General features: G+C 49.1%; 1 protein-coding gene across 10 annotated transcripts in view; it reads right to left on the bottom strand.

Annotated features, from left to right (window-relative positions):
• Positions 1-1,548: 1,548 nt before the first annotated feature.
• CRYL1 (crystallin lambda 1) overlaps positions 1,549-16,088 on the bottom strand; it is a 172,930-nt gene continuing 158,390 nt past the window's right edge. For 9 of the 10 annotated variants that reach the window (XM_065532941.2, XM_074021665.1, XM_015439026.4 and 6 more), the window contains one exon: positions 1,820-2,610. In XM_065532941.2, coding sequence (XP_065389013.1) covers positions 2,567-2,610 — 44 coding nt within the window. In that variant the 3' untranslated portion in view covers positions 1,820-2,566. Of the gene's footprint in view, positions 1,647-1,819; positions 2,611-16,088 lie in introns of those variants that run through there. The other variant, XR_012426712.1, reaches the window with a different exon arrangement.

The raw sequence follows: 16,088 nt of genomic DNA, 5'->3' as shown, positions 1-16,088 counted from the left end.
CACATTCATGTGTTCACACACATGCTCTCACACACACGTTCACACCCATGCTATCAAACACAAATGCTCATACACATGTTCACACACTTGCTCACACACATTCATGCTTACACACACACCACACCATTGCATGCTTCAGCCGTTGCCCGTGCTATTTCCTCTCTTGGAGAGCCCTCTACCGTGAGCCCCTCACCTCCCAACCCTCTCCCTGGCCACCATGTGGTCTATGTGATTTCTTGCCACTTAAAAATCTACCCAGGTGTCAGCGCTTGGGCAGTTCCCTCACACCTCTCACCCTGTTCATCCTCCCTTGCTGGGTGCTATTTCTGTCCTTGTCCATCTCCCTACCACAGCATGCACTTTGGATTCCAAGCATGCTCCTTGAGTGTGACCCCGAGGCCCTCTGTGGGCTCTTGGAGCAGGGCAGAGTTGGGTGTGCCAGGGCGCGACACGGGCCGGATGCCCTGAGGTTGTTTGTTGTGCTGGGCTGGAGGCGTTGGAAGAAATGTCCAAGGAGGCTGCTAGACTCAGTTCTTTCTTTCTGTTTCCCCTCCAGCTCCTCTGCTGGTAGAAGCTTCATGTCTCCCCGTCTCGTGAGCTGGCAAACACCCCGCTTCCGTGGTTCAGTGTTGTCCTTGGCGGCGGGCGTGTGTGAAGGCCAGTTACAGAGGGTCTCCAGGGCTTATGCATTTCACAACACGCCGGCCTCTGACACTCCACGCTCTGCTTTTCTTCCAGAGCCACTCCCTTTGCAAAACTCTGCTTCAAACAAAAAGAGCACAAAGAGGCTGACCCTGCCTTCCCCGGCCAAGCTCCCCTCTCCACAGGTGCACAGCAAGGGCCCTTTGTCTGTGATGGGACAGGCCTGGGCTCCGGCGAGCAAGACAGGCACTGTGGGCCCATCCAAATATTAACTGTGGACACTTTCCGACTTTGAAAACATGAGACTCAGTACTCAGAGCCCTGCCCTCCAGAGAACACAATTCCTTCTGTTTTTCTTTTCCTAACGGAAGGAGGCTTGACCCTGGTGGTGGCCTTACCTTTACAACGCTGAGGGTTTGGGTCAGGGCCTAGGGCTGCTGATCTCCAGGCCCTGTCTGCTTTCCATCTGTCGTCTCTGCCTGGTCCCCGAATAGCAGGAGGGAGTCAGGAGAAATGGGAGCATGAATGCCCTCAGGGTCCACGGGGGATCCCAGAAGGCCTAGAACACCAGGGGTCTGGGCTCCACCCGTGATGCATCGTGCCTCTGGCAGAAGATTGGCCTACATGCGTGTCACATAATAAGTTTTGCTTCCTGCACCTGGTGTTAGGATGGTTCTAAGATGCAGCTGTAACCTGTGACTAAGATCAATGTTTTTCATGTCACTATCTGATCATACAATGAAGGTCAATTTAGCGATTTAGAAAATTGTTGCGCAATGAGGCAACACCGAGTCATTACTTTAAAAAAAAAAAAAAAAGCGGATCTAACCGAAGCTAGACTGTGGCTTATCACCTTTGATTGTCAGTTTCTTGGGCCAAATTTTAACGTCAAATTGATCACCGTGTCAAGAGAGGCCAGGTTCCAACTCAGGTCCGCGTGTAGCGTTCATGGAATCTCGTTGCTCAGCAGGTGTTGCTGCTGGGCCTCGGGGAGGAGCAGGCTCCTGTCAGCACAAGTCAACGGCACAGGTTTTAACCAGCCAGTCTGGGCTGCTTTTACCGCTGGAGCAGTGGGGCGAGAAACTCTATTTTACAGTATTTCTACAACCTCTGTTAGCTAAAAGTAGAAGCAACACAAATGCCCCTCACCTGATGAATAAACACACACAGCATGGCATCCTTGTACAATGGAGTATTATTTAGCCATAGAAAGGGATGAAATAGTCATGCTCGATACGGTATGGGTGAGGCTTGGAAACATGACAGTAAGTGAAAAGAAGCCAGTCACAGGAGGACAAATAATGTGTGATTCCATTTCTATGAAATGTGCAGAATAGGCACAGCCATTGAGACAGAAAGTAGGTCGGTGGGGGATGCGGGGAGAATGGGAAGTGGCTGCTCAGTTAGGAACTTTCTTTGTGAAGTGAGAAAAATGCTTTAAAATCGGTTGTGGTTGTGGTTGCACAATTCTGCAAATATCCTAAGAACCACTACGTTGCAGACTTTGAGAAGGTGAATTGTATGGTACGTGAATCATATCTCAGTGAAGCATTTCTTTAAAAAAACCCACATAGGTTTTACTGTATATACAGACCCATTTAAAACAATTAATGTAATCCCATTTAATGTAATCAAGGGATGCCTTTTTTAATGAATGCTTTTATGTTTAGTTTGTGGGAAAGTAAATTTCTTCCCATTACATCTTAGATTCACCTACTTGGTCAGAAGTGGGTGGTAGACATGGTTAAGGGTGTGAGATCCCAGGACTTGAAACCACAGTAACTGTTTCCTCAGAGGGCTGAGGGGGTGAGAGAGAACAGCCACGGCCTCATCCCCAGCACAGGCACCAGCCTTGGTTCTCGTGTCCCGGGCAGGAGACTTTCTGGATGGTAACAGACCCTCAAGTGCCCACAGTCAGGAATCCTCAGAAAAGCCACTGGACTACACACAGCAATGCTTCTCCAACACCTGGCAACGTGAAGGAAGCACAGAGAACTTTAAGTTCTTGCTGTCGCTGCCCACCTGACATGTTCCCATGCCAGCCCTGCTCTTTCCCCACACTCTGAGACCTCCGCCCATCCTTGCTCTCTGCTGTTGACCTGAACCCACATCTGTTGACTGGAATCTCTGTTTCCCCAGCTCCCGTCTGTCCACCGTGATGCGTTTCCCCTGCCCTCCATCCTCCTGTACGGTGGGTGGGTGGCATATCCTGGCTTCTGTCACAGAGCCCCTTCCACCACCTCCTTAAGGACCCGCACCTGCAGGAAGCCCACCGCCCTCCGCCCACTGTAGGACTCTGTGTGCTTGGACGATTGGGAGTAATGTATAAAGTGCTCTAGTACATGGCACCTGCTATGTCTTTAAACTCCCCATTGATCCCAATCTCTTATCTCCCTTACTATATTTCTCTCCCCTCACCTTGAGAGATAGGCCCAAAAGAACTGCTTGTAATCACTGCCTCCACTTCTTCCTCTCCTGTTCCTGCCACATGCCATCATCACTTCTCCGTCCTCATTTTATTTGACATCTTGGCACAGTTAGCAGTTGGCACAGTCAGCCACTGTCTCTTTCTTGATCCACTCCTTTCTTTTTGTTTCTGCAACACCATATTCTCTTGGTTTTCTTTTCCCCCTACTTACCGCTGCTTCCTGGCCTCTTTGCCCCCTCTCCTCCCCCAGCCTGGCCTCTAAATGCTGGAGTACCCAGGCTGGTCCTGGGCCTTCCCTAAGGCTTCACGGTTTACACTCTCACTGCTGACCTGGTTTCTGGTAATCAGGGCCTTCGGTTTTCATATCTGTGTGAGGACAGGCTAGGAGGTAGTGGCCCAAATAAGATAGAATGGTGAACGTTTTTGCGGGCAAACCTGAGAATGTTCAAAGAATGGCATCCTTTGTGAAACAGGGGGCTAGAAAAGCACACAAAGGAAGACGACAAAGCTTTCTTGGCCTGAGAGTCTAGAAGACTTCAAAATAAATGTATTTTAAATGGTTAAGAGTATAACGAAAGGAAATGAGATGGAAACAAATGACTAAATCTCTACCTCTAATAAAAAGAATAGATTTGAAAAATATTCAGCTAGAACTTCTAGAAATTAAAAACATAATCATCAAGATGAAAAACTGTTTAATGAATTTAAACAATGGATTAAGTACAGCTGAAGAGCCAATTTTGAACTGGAAGATAAATAAAAGGAAATTACTTCAAAATTAGCACTGAAAGATAAAAAGACGAAAAATAGGAAAGAGGGGTTAAGAAATATGGAGGGTAGAATAAGAAGGTCCCACATATGTTCAGAGGGAGAAAACAGAAAAGAAGAATATTTAAAGAGCAAGTTAAGGAGAATTTTCTAAAAGTGATGAAAGATGTAAAATCTGATTCCAAGGTCACAGGTCTGAAGTAGGATAAAAATAAATAAATCCACACTGGATGCATCACAGTGAAACTGCAGACCACCAAAGAGACACACATGATCATAAAAGCAGCCATAGGGCTGGGCGCAGTGGCTCACCCTGTAATCCCAGTACTTTGGGAGGCTGAGGTGGGTGGATCATGAGGTCAAGAGTCGGAGACCAGCCTGGCCAATATGATGAAACCCCATCTCTATTAAAAATACAAAAATTAGCCAGGCTTGGTGGCGCGCACCTGTAATCCCAGCTACTCGGGAGGCTGAGGCAGGAGAATCACTTGAAACTGGAAGGTGGAGGCAGCAGTGAGCCAAGATCGCACCACTGCTCTCCAGCCTGGGCAACAAGAGCAAAACTCCATCTCAGACCAAAAAAAAAAAAAAAAAAAAAAAAAAAAGGCAGCCACAGAAAAAATGTGCACAATCTACAAAGAAATTACAATTATACTGGCTTCTTAAAAAGCAACGAGAGAAGCCAGAAGACTATAGAAAAATAGCTTCAATGAGCTGGGAGAAAATAATTGTCAACCTGGTATCGCACATTCAGTTTAAATATCATTTGAAGGAAAGATAGGGATCTCAAACTTAACATGGTCAAAATAAGAACTCTTATTTTTTCCACCAAACATGATCCCTAATTTCCTTCCACCTCAGTCTTCCTCATCTTAGTAAATACTTTCACCATCCACTAAGTTGCTCAAGCCAAAAATGAGTCATCTTTGGTTCTTCTCATTTTTTCATTATTTCTCCACGTCTTGCTCATCAGCAAGTCCTATGATTTTATCTACAAAACACCTTGTGAACCTGTCTGTTTCTCTCCATCCCCATTGCTACCATCCAAGTCCAAGCCCTCTGTAGTTTCTCTACCTGACTTCTCCTGCAGATATCATCTCTCTTATACCTCTGTAAACTATTCCCTACACAGAAGACAGGATCTTTTAAATTATAAAATATTCTATTTTATTAACATTACATACATTATATTTTATAGTTTGCAAAGCATACTAATAAAATAACACTTGTGAACTCACCCCACAACTGAAGAATTAGCAGAATGTTCCTAAAAAAATTAAATCTGAGTGTGTTACTCCCCTGCTTACAACCTCTAACGGCTTATGTTACCCTTGAAACACAATCCCAACTCCTCTCTTCACCAAACTCCTTCTCTTCCTGCCTCTCTGTGTTCTCATCATATCAACTTCTCTAGTTCTAGAACATGCCCCAGGGCCTTTGCACGTGTGACGCCTTTGCCCCAGATCTTCAGCGAGATGGCTCTTTGTGTCATTCAGGCCTCACATCAAATGTCACCTTCCTAATGAGGCCTGCCCTGACCATCTTTCCACATGATTCATGTTTCATTTTCTTCACAGTACATATTACCATCCAAAGGTATCAAACTCATTTTGTGGTTTGTTTCCTGTCTCCCTCCTCTAAGCTCCATGAGAACAGACACCTTGTCTGTCTTGTTATTCCCAGGTTTAGCTTTAATGCCTAAAACAAAGTCGGTTCTCAGTAAACAGTTGTTGAGTAAATAGGCAAGCCAGCACAGCTGAACTAAGTTGTAAATACTGAATTGTGGTCAACACTCCCTTGTTATTAGACTCTTCTTTGAGCTCTTTGTTGTAGAGCTCATGTTATTCTTCTATGAAAATTTCATCGCAGTGATTGCTCCCAGAATCTTTAGAAACCTTACAGCTGGCATATTATTCCAGTGTCCCTAAATCTACCTTGGTTTTGGAACTTTGGAGAAAACCAGATTTGCAACCAAAACCTCATCTCACTCTGAAGAGAGCTAAGCCATTGAGCTGTATTCTCCTTAAAAAGTGACTGCTGGGAAAGTGATCCAGCACTATTTTTCCCTGATTCCTGTAATGAATTTAGCCAGATTATAAGGTTCTAGATCATTTTGTGTGTTTTCCCATAAGTTGTTAATAAAGCACACATGACCTTTCTACTCACACGCTTGCTTAAACTATAGGTAATTTTAGATCATGAGAAAATCTCGTGTTGCCCAACCTCTTCTAAGAATCCTATGCAATGGCCTGGGGTTCCATGCCTCTTCCATAAATTCATTTCTGTATCGAGCACCTACCAAATGCAAACGCTGGGGCTATATGCTGGGGATAATACTCCAGTGGTTCTCAGACATCAGCGTGCATGCCAGCTCCCTGTGGTGTTGATTAAACATGCAGACTTCTGGGCTCTAGCTTCACTTTGGTAAGTTTCAGGTAGGGCCCAAGATTTGTGCTTTTTCACTCATATCTCATCTAACACAGGAGGTCTGCCAAGCACACTCAGACAAACACCTGAGGGGAATTGGCTGGCATTTGTAAATGTATGGGAACCACAGCCCGATTCTCATGTCATGTACGAGTACCCACCATCGCCTCCAGAGCAAAACTCTCATAAAACACCGAGGCTCCAAGATCGCCCAAATGGTGGGCGTCAGTTCTCTTTTCCCAGCACCACTGCTTGTGAAAAATTCCACTCTACACAGCCAATCAGTCTAAAAAAATTAGATTGCTACAGATGTAGCAAAGAGCCAAAGTGCTTTTTTAAAATTAATAGAGAGACAGAGAGAGAGAGACAGACAGACAGACAGACAGATGATAGAACAATTTGAGCAGAAAGTACAGAGTGCTCCCTTGTGCCCCAGCCTTCCCGTTTCCCCTGTAATTAACACCTCACATTAATTAGTTTGGTACCTCTGCTAAAGTTGATGAACCAATATGGATGCCTTATTATCAACTAACAGCCATGGTTTGCAGGTGGGTCACTCTTAATGTTGTACGTACTAGGAGCTTTGACAAACGCTTTATGTCTTGCATTCACCGTAACAACATCACACAGAATGGTTTCACTGCCTTGACAATCCCCTGTGCCCTGCGGCCTAGCCACCGCTCCTTCCCTGCCTCCAAACAGTACATTTAACTTTAGCAGATGCTCTCAAAGGATCAAAACTAGCTTCATTATTCATTTTCTTGTTTTTATAAATATTATTAGTCTCGAAGTATGAATTTGGATTAGTCTTTGAACTTCAAATAACCCACTTCTTATCACATTGCTATCACTACTGCATCAGTATAAACAGCACCTGGAAGTCATTTCCAGGAGCCCTTGGCTGTCAGCTGGGCTACATTCCAGAGCTGCTCCGGCCCGCGCTGTGTGCCTTCCCTGAAATGCTTCCGGTCCTCACATCCATCATAGTCAAGCTCCGGCTGCGATTCCCTCATTAGTACCCAAGAAGAGGATGTTCCGTGGTGCTGGGGCTTTATTAAAGTTCACATCAGGGCCAGGTACGATGGCTTAGACTATAATCCCAGCACTTTGGGAGGCTGAGGTGTGAGGATCACTTGAGGTCAGGAGTTTGAGACTAGCCTGGGCAACATAGTGTCTACAAAACTTTTTTTTTTTTTTTAATTTAATTAGCCGGGTATGGTGGCGCATCCCTTTAGTCTCAGCTACTCAGGAGGCTGAGGCTGGAGGAACCCTTGAGCCCGGGAGTTCGAGGCTGCAGTGAGCAGTGATTGTGCTACTGCACTCCAGCCTGGGAAATAGAGCCAGACCCTGCCTCAAAAAAATAAAATAAAATAATAAAGTTTATGTTGACCTACAACCTGGGCCAAGTCTTTCTTACAGAACGTATGCTCAAAGAATTGTATAACTAGCTGTGGTCTAAGGCTCAAGTTTAGGGGGTAAACACACCTCTCCAGACACCTGGCTGCAGGGAGGGAGGAAGAAGATCCCGGCCTCAGTGGCTGTGGCTGGGAGGACAGTGGTCCTGTAGAAGGCCCCTGGAAGGTGTTGGCAGACATGCTCCTGAAGGACCTTGCAGGGGACTTTATTTGCTATACTGACCCCATTGTGCATGGTACTGGGTTCTGCCTCTGGTCATCTCCAAGAGGAGATCTGCAGGGGGCCCTGCCCTCCCGTCTCCTCCGACTCCTGTTTATCATGAAAACTCTAATGCAAGGCCGGGCGCGGTGGCTCACGCCTGTCATCCCAGCACTTTGGGAGGCCGAGGCAGGCGGATCACGAGGTCAGGAGATCAAGACCATCCTGGCTAACACGGTGACACCCCGTCTCTACTAAAAATACAAAAAAAAAAAAAAATTAGCCAGGCGAGGTGGCGGCGCCTGTGGTCCCAGCTCCTTGGAGGCTGAGGCAGGAGAATGGCGTGAACCCGGGAGGCGGAGCTTGCAGTGAGCTGAGATCCGGCCACTGCACTCCAGCCTGGGCGACAGAGCGAGACTCCGTCTCAAAAAAAAAAAAAAAAAGAAAAGAAAACTCTAATGCAGAGAAGTTTCCATGCCTCTAGGTGGTGAAAACGCTCAGATTCGGTCCTGAGGTCATAGTGACACTAAAGATCAGCAAGGGAAAAAAGATGTGACGATAAACTGTCCATTCTCACAGTTATTCTGAGACCCGAGTGTATGTTTAATGTTTTCAACAGAAAAGGCTGCATGAAGAAGAAGTTAACTGCAGGGAGCCCGTGAGAATGTTTCTGCACGGACGATGGAGCTCAGTGCCTGCGTCATCGTCTGTGCTCTCTGTAGATACCTCGATGATTCTTGTGTTCTCCCTCCCTGCCGAGACTCAAACAGACGATGCACACTGACCAGCCAAACCCAGGACAGAATGTCTTTCCCTGTGGGAATGCGCTCCCGGGGCCAGTTCCAAGGCTCCCGCCTGGGCCCGGTTCAGGCAGTGCTGGGGTGACAGCAGGCTGCGGCCCAGATCCCCAGAGATCCCCAGTGACTACTTTCCTGACGTGGCAGAGATGGCAGATGGCGAATCCATGAGCCCCAGTTACACCCGGGAGCTCAGACTGTGGCTTGAGTCTCCAAGGAGAGTGGGGAGAGCCATGGCCCTCCGTGAAGGATTGCTTCCGCCCGAGGGTGCCAGTGAACCCGAATCACTCTGCTGGATGGTGCCAGGGGGCTGCTGCAATCCGCACCCCTTCCTCCTCGCATCCCTCACCCCTCACTACCTCCCCCTTCTCATCCTCCTCACTCACACCCCTCCTTCTCCCGCACCTGGCTGACACCCACTCCTGAGTCACCGTCAGCCCCAGGACTGAGAACCGGCATCCTGGGTGCTTGGCAGGAGCCAAAGGAGCATCTTACAGGATCTCTGGCTCCACAGAAGGGAAGAGAACAATTCAGAGAATTGCAGGTTCCACATTTGCTTGACGTCATTCATCAGCCTTTATGTCACGTTACAACAAAGCGGCCCAGGGGACGTGGACTCATAGGATGTTTCCCAACCTGGTGTTTCCCAACTCTAGGGGGGATTCCAGCACAAATAAAGTTGGCCACTGGGACCCTCTGTCCCCCGGCCTGTGCCCTGTCCCACTCCTGTGGCACTCTGTCTGCCCACAAGAGAGTGGCCAAGAGTGGAGGCTGAGAGTGACCACCTGCCTGCCCCCAGTTATTAAAGGCTACTGGAGAACAAGCCTTGAGTGCCACAGAAAAGGGTGTTGAGAACACAAGCCCCTAGCTGCCATCAAAGAGAATCACTTCATATGATCTTGGCCACAAGCAAACTCTTCCACCTTCATTTTTTAAAATAATGACTTTGTTGAGATATGCATCACTTATCATGAAACTCACACTTTTAAACTGTACAACCCAGGGTTTTCAGTGTATTCACAGAATTGTGCAACCATCACCCCTCATTTCAGGACATTTTTATCACGCCAAAAAGAAACCTTGCATACATCATTCTTCTCTCCCCACAGCCTCTGACAACTGCTTATCTATTTTGTCTCTATGGATCTGGCAGTCATGGGCATTTCATATACATGGAATCATACACTATATGTCCTTTCATGACTGACATCTGTCACTTAGCATGATTTTATGAGGTTCATCATGTTGGAGCATGCACCCGTGCTTCCATCCTTTTTTTTTTTTTCCCCCACAGAGTCTTGCTCTGTCGTGCAAGCTAGAGTGTGATGGCGTGATTTTGGCTCACTGCAACCTCTGCCTCCCAGGTTCAAGCCATTCTCCTGCCTCAGCCTCCCAGGTAGCTGGGACTACAGGCATGTGCCACTATGTCTGGCTAATTTTTTTGTATTTTTAGTAGAGATGGAATTTCACCATGCTGGCCAGGCTGGTCTCAAACTCCTGACCTCAAGTGATCTGCCCGCTTCGGTCTCCCAAAGTACTGGGATTACAGATGCGAGCCACCACATCCTTTCTAAGGCTGAATAAGTATTGCACTGTGTGGATAGGCCACATTTAGTTTATCTGCCTGCCGGCTGATGGACATTGACTCTCTCCACTTTTTGGCTACTGTGAATCATGCTGCTGTGAGTACTTGTGTGCATGTCTTTATATGGATGCCTGTTTTCCCTTCCCTTGGGTTTGTCTGGGGGTGGAATTGCTGGGCCACCTTCTTTCTCCATGAGTGGAACATGCCTATGCACCCATCCCGCATCTCTGGCGTGTGGAGGCCCTGCCCAGGCTCGTCGGTGCTCTGAGTCACAGGGCTGTGCACCATTCACGATCACCCTCTATGTGCCACGGACTTATCAGTGAGCAAGACAAAGCCCCTGCCCTCATTAATTCCCATCCTGTGTCCTCCTGTGCCATCCCCACCACCCCACCTTGGTCAGGCCCAGTGTCTGGGTGTCTTCAACTGCTCACCTGCCCGCTATTTTGTTGCCCTGAAGTTCATCCAGACATCAGGGTGCCCTCTTGAAAATGCTAGTTACTATGACCTCTCTGCTCTAATCCCCATGATGCGGTCCTGTCATCAATGGGATAGAGCTGGTGTGACTGCACCAGACCAGTCAGGTTCAATTTTTATGAAAGGAAGTTGCGAGTTGCTTTTCAATTGCCATGGACCCCAAGCTGAAGGTCATGTAACCTGAGCATGCCAAAGTGAACCAAGCGTGCAACCGTGGGCAGAATCTAAGGGCTCAGACTGAGGAGCAGGGGTTGCATTAAGAAGCAGAGCACACACGGCAGGATCCAGGATCCAGGATCCAATCAGATGGAGCTTTGGCATCACTCCATGGCAGGATCCAATCAGATCACACCTCCCAGCAGCACCTCATTGCAAGATCCAAACACACCACCCCTCATTACCCTATCCTTATAAAATCCGGCCCAGCCCCCAGCCTGGGGAGGCAGATGTGAGTGGTTTTTTTCTGTCTCCTTGCCAGACTACCAGCAAAAAGGTTTTCTTTTTTCAAAAGCTGGTGCCATGGTATTGGCCATGTGTGCACATTGGGCAGTGAACCCACTGATTGCTCAGTAACATGGGCACACTCTGGTGCCCACACAAGCCAGAAGTGATGTGGCCTTTACCTGCTGCTCCAGCTGCATCTGAGCCCAGTATCCCCCAACCTGCACAGAGCTGCGTGCGGTTCTCCGTGTTCGGCTCCTGTGGATTCCTTCAGATCCCTCCCTCCCATTTCCTCATCCAACTCCCCAGCAAGTGCCTACTATGCGCCAGACACTGGGATTCAGCAGTGAACCACACAAACGTGATCCCCACCCTTATCCTCCTCCCAGGACTCTTATTCATCTAAGGCTCACCTCCCTTCTTGAAACTTGCACGAACTCACATGCTCCCTCTCAGCTCAGGGCCATTGCTGGAGGAAGCGAGAGAGCAGCAGATGAACCCTTGTGTTCAGGAGGCAGATGCAGCTCATCCAAAGCCCACCTTGGCCTCTTCTTAACCCGAAGATTTTAGCAAGTCATATAACCTTTGAACTGCAGCACCCTGGACTGTGGAATGCCCACAGGGTGCTGAGCGTGAAGTAAATTACGCAGCACGGACCCGGTTCGTCTCAGGGGGCCGTTAGGAAACTAGCACTTATTTTTGCCAGGGCTTGAGCATGGAACATACTAATTTCCCCAATGGCATTATCACATTGTACTACTTTTTATTTACATGTTCTTTCTCCCCTACCAATCTCAGAGACTCTTCAGGGCAGCAACGATTAATTATTAATTTTGGAATCCTTGGTTCCTGGCACATTCCTTGAAAATAAATCATTGGCTTGCTTTCCACTTATTCTCTTAATTACCCCTGAGAGGCAGAGATTGGAATCATACTATGTAAGCAGCTCAATGTTTTCCTAGTAACAGCAGGACCATCCCAATGCGCAGAGAAGGAACCTGAATGACTCGGGTGGGCCACCCCGGGACAGGCCCCCGTGGTGATGACGTTCAGCACCCTCCACCCCACAGACTGGTCGTCTTCACAGTGGTCTCCCCTCACCACACTGAGCACTCAAACTCCTCTTTCCACTGACCAAAGTGCACCCAGGCCTGCTCATCCATTCAGACGGATGCCAGGGCCCTCTGCACGCCATCTGACCTCTGCAATATGCCAGTTCCCAATACGGGACCAGGATCCGGGTCCAGTCGATCACACTTCTAATTTCACACAGGCAGCCTCAGTAAAGTTCTGCCACAGGCTAAGGCCCCACTAATCCTCGACTTTTTCTGCATAAAGATTCACCTCCAGGGCTCTTAGAAAATACTGCTGCCTGGCTACCGCCCCATCCTCAGTGTGATGTAGGGTTGTTTAGTTCTTCCTCTGTTTTTGTTGTTTGTTTGTTTAGAACAATTAGGCAGCTCTGTCGCCCAGGCTGGAGTGCAGCGGCATGATCTCAGCTCACTGCAACCCCTGCCTCTGGGTTCAAACGATTCTCCTGCCTCAGCCTCCAGAGTAGCTGGGACCACAGGCGCCGCCACCACGCCCGGCTAATTTTTTGTATTTTTAGGGGTTTCACCGTGTCAGCCAGGTGACCTCGTGATCCGCCCGCCTCAGCCTCCCAAAGTGCTGAGATTACAGACGTGAAGCACCGCACCTGGCCCCGGATTTTTTTTTTTTTAAAGCTCCCCAGGGATTTGTAAGTGCATGCAAAAGACTGGGAACCCCTGGCTTAGCTCACAGAGCAAAGAGCCTTTTGAAGGTCCCCCTCCCCCCTCCCCACAGTTGCTCCCTCACCTCCAGCCGTGGGGCCACACAGAGCTCTGGGCCGTTGTGGTGTTAGAGACCAGGATCAAAGGGACTCCATCAGTAATATCCAGGACAAATGGGCTGGCAGGTGCTGCTCAAACCCTTACATACAGATTGGTATTTGGGGAGGTGAGGTCAATTTCCCCATTATGGAATGCTGCAGTTTTAAAAGCAAGCAAACGAATAAAAACGGGGGGGAAAAAGTGAGCTTTTTAAAACTAAGGTAAAATTTGTCCTCAACTTCCTGGCCTTGACTGGGCTCTGCTACTGGAGTGGCAGAAGCAACTCACTTTCCTGCCTCCATGGACCTGTTCATGTCATGCATTTTGCAGAGATTCAAACACAGGGTCTCTGACCATGGCAGCTAACATCCTGCGGCTAGAGGCGGCCACCCCTGAGCAGTGAACGGTTCTGCAAGGCGCCTGGCAATAGTACAATGCAGCGGGGCGGGGCGGGGCGGGGCGGGGCGGGGGCGGGTAGGAACAAGGTGCTATGGGGCGGAGTGGAGGAGGAAATGAATTCTGCCTGGGAGAAGCAGGAGTGCGCATTTGAGTGGGGTCTGGAGCAGGTGCATGCAAGGAAGCACTTTGACGGCATGCGCAGGTGTGGGCAAGCGTGGGCAGGTGTGGGCAATCGTGGGCAGGCGTGGGCAGGCGTGGGCAGGTGTGGGAAGGCGTGGGAAGGTGTGGACAAGCGTGGGCAGGCGTGGGCAGGTGTGGACAAGCGTGGGCAGGTGTGGACAAGCGTGGGCAGGCGTGGGCAGGCGTGTGGGCAGGGCACAGGGCTTGTCCAGGCCAGATGCCATTAAGCACAGGTATCTGTGGTGGGCGGGGACACAGTGGAAGCAGATAGAGAAGGTTTGCTGGGGTCCCATGGAGGGGCGCCTTGTAGGCCACGGTCACTCTAGGACGATGCAAGGTGCTCAAGGTTGAAGGCAGAGGTGACTGACTGTGTTTGGGAGAGGGTGGGGAAGAGAGGCTGCCGGACTTGAGGGGCTGAAATTGTCCTGTAATAGTGCAGGTCAGGAGTGTTAACGATGCCCCAGCTAGGGCAGTGACTATGGCAAGGAGAGTTTAACATGTGGTTCAGTTCAGCAAACATGGGGAACCCACTATCTGTAGAGCAGGACACGTCATGGAGGCAGCCCTCAAATGCCTGAAGACAGTAATCAGGCCCCCGTGCTGTGGCGGGTTCTTTAAGGGGCGTGACTTCCTCACCAGACCCATTGCTCTCACACCTGAGGAAGCCACCATGTGGCAGGGCTGTGGGCAGAGCTTCGAGTTTGGTTTCTACACGGGAGGGAGAGTGAGATATGCTGGACCAGGCCTCATCTCCACCCACGGGACCCTGAGAGCTGGGGAGGGCACAGGGACCCTCAGGCCTGTATGTCAGCCTTAGGAACCACGGAAATCCTGTCTCCCCAGGACTCCTCCCCTGACATCTGGCCTGGCAGGCTGGTCTCTGTCCCACACGTGCCCTACCATGGGGTGTCTGTATCCCCTCCAGTTCCACGCGCACCCACTCTGCACTCCGCCCGGGCGCTCCACTCGTAAGAGTCTTGCCCAGACTTCAAAACACAGCTCGAGGCTTCAGTGAGGGCTTCTGCAGCTGTCTGTCCTCCCGAGGTCTCTGTCTCCCCGAGCACTTATCATCTCTACAGACGCCGTGGCGGGAGGCGGGTGTGTAACCACAGTGTGGAAGGCCACTGGTGGTCCTCTGGTGACTTTCTGTGTCATCACCGTGAAGCTCCAGTTAGATCAAGAGCTGCTGTAGAAGGAACTGGGACCAAGTCTGCTGTTCTTGAATTCCTGATCGTTCTGTAGCTCAGTGCTGAAAACAGAAAAGCTACTCAGCTCCTGTCCCTGGGAAAGCTCCCTCTGTGCTAAAGGGGGATAACAGTGCCAGCCCTGTTTCTGTGTGTGTGTGTGTGTGTGTGTGTGTGTTTTGTTTTTGGGCTCTAGATCAAAAGAGTTAATACGGGCCAGGCACGGTGGCTCATGCCTGTAATCCCAGCACTTTGGGAGGCCAAAGCAGGCAGATTACCTGAGGTCAGGAGTTCGAGATCAGCCTGCCCAACATGTCGAAACCCCATCTCTACTAAAAAATACAAAAATTAGCCGGGCATGGTGGCAGGTGCCTGTAATCCCAGCTACTCAGGAGGCTGAGGCAGAAGAATTGTTTGAACTTGGGAGGCAGAGGTTGAAGTGAGTCGAGATTGTGCCACTGCACTCCAGCCTGGGTGACAGAGCAAGACTCCATGAAAGAAAGGAAAGAAAGGAAAGAAAGAAAGAAAGAAAGAAAGAGAAAAGAAAGAAAAGAAAGAAAAGAAAGGAAAGAAAAGAAAGAAAAGAAAGAAAAGAAAGAAAGAAAGAAAGAGAGCAAGAGCAAGCAAGCACAGTTGAAATGTGCATGATAAGAATTCACAGTAAAGGCTGGGCACAGTGGCTCACGCCTGTAATCCCAGCACTTTGGGAGGATGAGGCAGGTGGATCATTTGAGACCAGGAGTTCAAGACCAGCTGGACCAATGTGGCAAAACACCATCTCTATTAAAAATACAAAAATTACCCAGGCGTGGTCGTGCATACCTGTAATCCTAGCTTCTCAGGAGGCTGAGGCATGAGAAACGCTTGAACACAGGAGACTGCAATGAGCTCAGATCATGCCACTGCACTCCAGCCTGGGTGACAGAGTGAGACTCTGTCTCAAAAAAAAAAAAAAGAAAAAAAGAAAAAAAGAAAGAGGCCGGGCGCAGTGGCTTAAGCCTGTAATCCCAGCACTTTGGGAGGCCGAGACGGGCAGATCATGAGGTCAGGAGATCGAGACCATCCCAACATGGGCTAACATGGTGAAACCCCGTCTCCACTAAAAAATACAAAAAACTAGCCGGGCGAGGTGGCGGTGCCTGTAGTCCCAGCTACTCGGGAGGCTGAGGCAGGAGAATGGCGTAAACCCGGGAGGTGGAGCTTGCAGTGAGCTGAGATCCGGCCAGCCTAGGCAACAGAGTGAGACTCCGTATCAAAAAAAAAAAAAAAAAATTAGAATTCAGAAAACAGATTTTC

Source organism: Macaca fascicularis, chromosome 17 (genome assembly GCF_037993035.2).
Source record: "Macaca fascicularis isolate 582-1 chromosome 17, T2T-MFA8v1.1".
Lineage (NCBI taxonomy): Eukaryota > Metazoa > Chordata > Mammalia > Primates > Cercopithecidae > Macaca > Macaca fascicularis.
This window is presented reverse-complemented; position numbering and strand designations above follow the sequence as displayed.